This window comes from Limulus polyphemus, unplaced genomic scaffold (assembly GCF_000517525.1).
Source record: "Limulus polyphemus unplaced genomic scaffold, Limulus_polyphemus-2.1.2 Scaffold143, whole genome shotgun sequence".
NCBI classification, from domain to species: domain Eukaryota; kingdom Metazoa; phylum Arthropoda; class Merostomata; order Xiphosura; family Limulidae; genus Limulus; species Limulus polyphemus.
This window is the reverse complement of record NW_013665753.1, coordinates 422,203-429,729: the sequence shown is the minus strand read 5'-3', so window position 1 is coordinate 429,729 and position 7,527 is coordinate 422,203. Positions and strand designations below refer to the sequence as shown.

Here is a 7,527-nt window from a genome sequence, read left to right as displayed (position 1 = left end):
GAATTTTTACGGGAAATTAACAAACAAACAAAAACGTAACATAAGTATAAGGATCTAAAAGACTATTGTTGTTTTTATGCCCCACAAGTAATTGTATACACCTATGAGTAAAAGCAAAGAAGAATAAGTAACAATATGCCAACTACACTGATCTGTCACATCCAGTGCCAACAAGGCCTTTTGCCCAATACAGGATTCATCAATTTGGCTAGGACACAAAAAATATAGTCGTGGTTAAAGTGCTATTCATATCAATAATTTCAGGAACAACTTTTATGGTTTCAACTAGATTAACTAAGTAAATTGTAATTATTATCAATTTTTATCTAAACCGTTTACAAGTCAGAATTAAGGTAAAGATTAATAACACTCCATGCATATAACAGAGTTTTTATTTCCTTATACCTTTACATAAGTCCTTTAGTTCTTGATACATATACTTCCTACCAAAACATTACCAACGTTTTCTAATGAATATTAGGAACTTTTTGGCTTCTTTCTTATTAACTGTACTCATGCCCATAAAAGAATTGATCACTGCAAGTATATATTCTAATTTCTTACTGGTTATATTCCCTGACCACTACAAGTACATTCTGTAGGAGAGTTTGGAGCTCATCTTTCCTGAAGTATAATTCTTGAACATATTGTGGGATCTCAAACATTAACTGTTCCCAGTGTATCATCTCTTGGTAATGTTTTAAAATAGATCTGTAATATGAATAAGAAAACACAGTTTTCAGTGTATTATTTAAATTCCTAATACTTTTCTTATGTTTCGAAAATGGAAAATTCTTAATGGTCACTGACTTGCATGTAATTCAAAAATTAATAATTTCTAAATTAAGGTAAAATTGTTATTTTATTTAAAGAGCACATTTATATAAATCATTACAGTGATGTTCCACAAAAATTATGCTTTTAGATTAATATTGCACTTTACTGAATTAAATTTAATGATAAAATTATAATTGGTTAAATCATTGATTTTCTATTACTTATGAACATTGATAATTACCTATCAAAGTTTGCATCTATCATTCCAGGTTCATGTATATTACGGCACATAAGTGGAGCTTGAAGTTTTTTCATTGGGTCCTGTAAAAATATAACAGTTCAAAAACTTATTTGGAGTACTTTTACCAATAAATACAAAGTTCATTGAATCAAAACGAAAAACTTAAAATAAATTTAAGATTCTACAGAAAACAAGTGAGGCTTCAAGACAATGGTCAAGATGTTACAAAGCTATGGACTAGCACAATTGTAGAACATGCTTAGAATTACGTATGAGTGTCATAAATATGAAGCACAATACTACGTGTTAATGAACAATCCTTTATAGAAAAGTTATTGAAAAATATTTTTTCTCTTAAGTGACAATAATGAGAGCTTTTAGGTATTAAAATCGTTTCACTTGGGAAATTTAACATTTTTTTAACAACTTATTCACACGGAGTTATTGACAGACTTCACTTGAAATTATAAGAAAAAAATTTGGTAATTGAAAAATGCAATCAAACCTCATCAATTGTAGCACACCAATCATTGAATGTTTTACAGATAAACTCATCCAAAGCATGAACTAACTGCTGGTACTGTGCATGAACTTCATCACCTATACCAGTGTGGGGTAACCATTTAGCAGCTTTTAACAACTGAAATGAATGTATGGATTATTAAAAATACATTGAAATAAACCATTTATAAAATTTTAAAAAATGAAAATTTTATTTTCTAGTAGAACTCGCTCAAGAATACTAAGTTATAAAAACTAGTCTTTGTCTTTAGAATATATATACAGAAGAAGCTAGTTTTGAGATAAAAGTTTTTACCAGTGACAAGGTTAGAATATGTGTATAATTATGGCTATTTTGAAGAAACTGAGATATTCTTTTAAAAAAATATTAGAGGAAATTCAGCTCAAAAATGTGTTTTTTAAGAAAATTTTGCACATGTGAGTATGGATTACTTGAATAGATATAATTTCTGCAGAAACGCCATGCAAGTATGATTATATCAGAGTCCAAAATTTGCATCATTCGGTCAGCCCTTGGGCTGATTAGAATTTTAATTATTTTTCCTATTCTATCTTGTTATCAAATGTACATTTCTGTACTTTTTTCTTAAAACTATAAATGTGTTTTCATTTCATGGAAGTATCTTCTTTACTTCAATCTCTCCCAAATGAAGTCTTGAGTTTTCTGGGGATTTCTTGCCAATTTTTAGGCATTATGGAAAGTACCAAAGACATCTGACATGAAAAGGAGGTTCCTGGAACATGTAATGGTGGGACCAATCCAAGTGAAGTGTGACACACATATTAACATCTCAATGAAGGAATAGTTTACATTTCACAGGAAACCAAGCACACAAGTAACACCAAGTTAACAAAGCAACTAAAGACAAAAAGATTATCTCTGAAAGTGGAGAACAAGATGTGGACATAGCCAACAGTGGCTAAAGTTGAGTAATGACAAGCTCATGATTTGCATATGGTGCCAGAAGTATACAAAAAGGATGACAAGGCACACAAGTGCATTCATCAAAGGTATGGTATTCTGAAGTTCTACCATAGGTATAACCAAATATAACAATAGTCAAGAGGCCTAATCATGATATTATAAATAGACTAACATGTAAAGTGTAATAGTAAATTATAATACTATTAATAGGGCATAGGTCTTTGTTTACATTTTTAAAGTTTGCTTATTTGAAGATCCTGGCCAGGCCAATTAATAGCATAAGTTAATATTTTTGATATTTACTTATTATGATATTTTGATGATAAATGTGATCTGCAGATTTCAGTCACTTTCCTAGACCTCCTCATAATAGTCATATGCAATACTTACCAATGCCTGACATTTGCCAGTGCACTGGAAAATAGTTAGGATCAATTTAAGTAAAATATACTAGACTAGACTGTCAGCTTTCCAAGCTAAACATGTTAAAAAGTACTGCTTATTTTAAAGCATATATCTTTAGCTGCAAGAGTTAAATTCTGAAACTGACTGAAAGTTTTGACCATGTTACATTTCAATATCAACTAGTCTAAATGGTCAGTATTAAAGTAGTTATCTCAAGTCACATTATGGTCAGTGCTAAAATAGTAATCTCAGGTCAACTAATTAAAAGGGTATATATCAAATGTTATATATATCACATTATGGTCAGTATTAAAATAGTAGTCACATGTCACATCTGAATTAATATAAAGACTGTGCATTCCAAGAGTAATATAATTATTTGTCACACACTTCTATCCAGTTATAATTCTTCTTCCTCTATCTCTCCAGTGTGTTCTGCTTCAGTTTCTTGAGCAAGTGTTAAAGCCTCCAGTGGCTTAATCAGAAAGCTTTGTTTAATGTTGTACATACATATTTGCAATTGTGTCTTCTTTCAAAAATTCATATATGCAATTGATAAAATGGAATTACCATATATATATATATATATATACACACACATACAAACATTCTTGGAGAGGACCAGTTAAACTAGATAAGGACCAATTAGAATCCCCGGAGGCCAGTTATAATTATTGTGAAGGACTTTAGAAGTGACAAGAAAAAGTAACCCTCAAAAAGCTTGCTAGGAATATGAAAGGCCTTACACATTTATTCAATAATAGAGTGCCCTCTGAGATAAATGATCAGTCTACCAAAGACACTCAAAGTAAAGATTTGAACATTCAATTAAAGTTACTATTTTGAAAAAAAGGTGTTTGGCTTACAATTTACAATGAGACTGGAATCTATCAAAGTTTCTGACTTATTAATACTAGAAATAAATGACCTTTTAACACCAAAATGTTGTTTTTATTTAATTAGACACTCAATGTTTTGCTTTACAGCTTCTTCAGGAGTGTTCAATAAAACATAAACTGGTAAAATTTTGAGTGTCTGATTAAATAAAAGCAACATTTTGGTGTTATAAGGTCATTTATTTCTAGTATTAATATGTCTTCAACACATCATTATGCACCACAGAAATTAAATAAAAAGTTTCTGACTTGCTCCTCAGAAAAAATACTCCAAAAGACAAAATAAGTAGGACATTTGATATTGACACTTTATGATTCATAATACTTATATAAGGTGAATAAAGATGAACTCAGTTGAAACATTGTACAATATCCAACATAATGTTACCCAATGATTGGGTATGTTTAAAGTATGCTAGGAACTGCAAACAGAAATACTTATGAAAAAGCTTCAATAAAGACAGTTATATACATGACTGCAAATAAGCAAAAATTCATATAAAGTACATCTCTAAAAAAATGTCTAGCAGATCTTTTGAGGGAGTCCTACTACAACACAGGAATGGTAATGGTTATTACTCTTGTGAAGTTCAGTAGAAAACCAGATGTAGTTAATCGTGTGGGGAAGGGTCAGCTGGAATACACACACATTCCCTATTTCTCTTAAGATAATCCGTTCCAAAGTTAATGAAGAAATACAAACCAGAAAGGCACTCAATGAGTGCAACCCCAGACCTATAATATTTTTTATTTTTGCTGCAATTAAACAACTTAAAATATACACCAAGCAATTCCTTACCCTCAAAAATTTAGGTTGAGGTGCCAAAAGCTTCTTTCTATCTTCATTTTTTTGCTGAGGTTTAACTATTCTTCAAAATCCCAATTAGCTACCATTATAACAAGTGGCTTTCCTTCAGCGTGACCTTGACCATTGATGTACATTAACTAAAAGTTAAAAATTAATCCTTGAAGGACTCAAATATTGTTGCAAATTTGATCAAATTCAGATGAAACCTTTTTGAGTGCTTACACACACAGGGGAATGAAAACAATACCACACAGTCGGGTTAAGGGAAAAAAAAAAGAATGTTAGATATTAATTGGTAACAAATTTACAAATACCATTATTTACAAAGATGAAAAATGGTTCTCATGAATGAAACAAATATGAATAATGCAAAGTTAAAGAAGTGACAAGGATTCAGGAAAAAACAGAAACTGAAGGTTAATCTCTTGATCAGATGTTTCTCTAATCAATGTGGTGTACCAGTGAAGATAACAGATATAGATCTTAGGGTAGATTTCATAAAGAGATATTATTATTTATTGAAATTATCCTTTGAAACTTGCCCCCCAGTAGCACAGCGGTATGTCTCCGGACTTACAACGCTAGAAACCGGGTTTCGATACCCGTGGTGGGCAGAGCACAGATAGCCCTTGTGTAGCTTTGTGCATAATTAAACAAACAAACAAACCTTTGAAACTTACCAATTTTGTGTAAATAAGCAGCTCGACTAAGAAAAAAGTTATCTAATGTTACATACAAGAATTTTTTTTATTAAAATTAAAATTTCTGTCAGATTAATACATTTTTATTTAATATGATCATTGATTTCCTAAAATACATGTTATGATAATAGTTTCTATTAAATATTGTTTAAAAAGGATGAAACTAACCTTCAGAGGTCGCTCAATCTTCTGACGCAAACCTTGAGCCCAATAAGCAGCTCCAGCATATTGAGGATGAAGAGGAAAAAGGTGAACCTGTTTCAGTGAGAGCTCCATTTGCACATTGTTCAGCTCCTCAGCATACATATTATACACTTCTACTGTTCTCTTGTCATATGCTCGGCTGATGGACTAGAGATAAGACTCATGTATATCAACAAAAAATAACATTACTTTTCCCAAATATAACATATGTCATAATAACATACAAGTTATTTTTTTATCTCTAAAATTATTAAAAAAGAAAACAACTGTATAGCTGATGAGTTTATTCTTGAATTTTGTTCTTTTTCAAAAGCCATTTCACTGATACTAAAACCTGTTTAATTCTTACCTCCCGTTCTGCAAGGTACTTAAAAACTCTTAACAATTCAAGTCCTTCATGTACAGTTGTCACTCTGTCAAAAGCAAAAGATATCACATTCTGTGCCATAACTTCCAGATCTCTCATGTTGGCTCGAAACCTATTAAATATTCAATAAATAAGTTTTAAGAGCACTCCACAGAGAATAAAGATTATACCTTTCATTGTTATCAGGCATAATAATATTAATAATAGCAGAATTTTTATTGATGATGTTCTTGCTGTTTTAGTGGAAAGCTACACTGTGGGTCACCTGTCTCTGTGCACTGCAGGGAATTGAACCCTAGATTTTAGCATTGTAGGCTCCTAAAGTTACTGCTTCTCACAGGGGAAGATTTTTATGCATAATATTAATTTACGAAATAATTTCATTATCCATTTATTGAGTTTTGAATAACACTTAGAGAATCACCAAGTGCTTCAGTATTAAGTGTAGGCTCAAGAATGTATTCTATACAGAAAAAAATATTCTTCAAGTGTAAGAACTTAGATTTGAGAATGGAAACCTCATGAATCATCATTCAAAAATAATAATACAAAATTACAAAACTGAAACAGTTCAAAATATTTAACTTATTGTCTGACAAAATCTAGAGTACATGTAAATTAATATTTTTTATTATCTTGTTTTGAAATTAATAACAAATTAATTCATAGAAGTTATTATCGTATAACCATCACTTGTAAAATGTGCTAAACTTTTATTTTATTTCAACTGTCTTTGCTTGTAAAGCTTAAATGAAGAAATGTGTCTTCCTAAACATTAACAGTATTGGAAAAACTTGTTGGTAATTTCTTAATGAAAATTTAAACAAAACTTCAAAAACAACAATTTCACATAAGAAACTCACATACTTTCCATACTGATCATGCCAAGTTGTACTACGGATGTCTAAAGTCTGATTGCTAGCACTTTCTAGATTTTTCAGGGAAGACATAAAGGAATTTTCAATGCCTTCCAAACTTCTGAGTATCTCTGATCCATGATGACCACCAATGATGGGTAATGGAGTTTTTATGCCATCTTCCCATCGACAGAAATGCATCTCTGCATCGCAAACCTGGATACATGTGTAAATAAAACCATATTAAGATATTTATTTTATAATAAGAATTACAATGTAATCTTAATTAGAAAAGTTTAAACAGACAATGATAAATAATGAAATGTTATTGAAATAAGAATTATACTTAATACCTAAAAACACCAGATTAGTTCCTGTATACCTAGTTTGGAAACCAATTACACATAATATGTACCCAGTATATTGATAACTTTGCCACAATAGTTCACACATCTTTCTATCATGTCAACTGTGGATAATGTAATTTATAACAGATATATAAAAGAGGAAGTTTGTTTATTTGTTTATTTTGTTCGCTATAGGAAACCAAACAGTTGAACTTACAAATTTTAAAATAACTTCATAATAACCAGTTTTTACAAGAAATTTAATTGTGCTATTTATTTTGTATTTGCTGTGGTATTTAATGACGAAATTGACAATTAATGATTATTGCGCAATTTTTTATAATAATATTTTGTGATAAACATACAACAATATATGCACAATAGAAATTAAATGATGAGATGAAAATGTGTTGTAACGGCGCGTAGCAAAAACAACAATAAAATGGACCTACAATATTATTGCCTGTTTGCAAACAG

At 30.4% G+C, this 7,527-nt stretch overlaps 2 protein-coding genes across 2 annotated transcripts in view; both read right to left on the bottom strand.

The window, feature by feature from the left end:
* The window catches only part of LOC106474875 (dynein heavy chain 2, axonemal-like), a 192,529-nt gene extending 186,916 nt beyond the window's left edge, over positions 1-5,613 (bottom strand). The window contains exons 1-4 of the mRNA XM_022380112.1: positions 5,444-5,613; positions 1,524-1,658; positions 1,019-1,098; positions 565-711 (exon numbers count right to left, since the gene is read on the bottom strand). Coding sequence (XP_022235820.1) covers positions 565-711; positions 1,019-1,098; positions 1,524-1,658; positions 5,444-5,581 — 500 coding nt within the window. The 5' untranslated portion in view covers positions 5,582-5,613. The remainder of the gene's footprint in view (positions 1-564; positions 712-1,018; positions 1,099-1,523; positions 1,659-5,443) is intronic.
* The window catches only part of LOC111083593 (dynein heavy chain 2, axonemal-like), a gene marked incomplete at its 3' end in the record, with an annotated part of 41,339 nt that continues 39,399 nt past the window's right edge, over positions 5,588-7,527 (bottom strand). Inside the window, exons 9-11 of the mRNA XM_022380210.1 lie at positions 6,714-6,919; positions 5,829-5,958; positions 5,588-5,626 (exon numbers count right to left, since the gene is read on the bottom strand). Coding sequence (XP_022235918.1) covers positions 5,588-5,626; positions 5,829-5,958; positions 6,714-6,919 — 375 coding nt within the window. The remainder of the gene's footprint in view (positions 5,627-5,828; positions 5,959-6,713; positions 6,920-7,527) is intronic.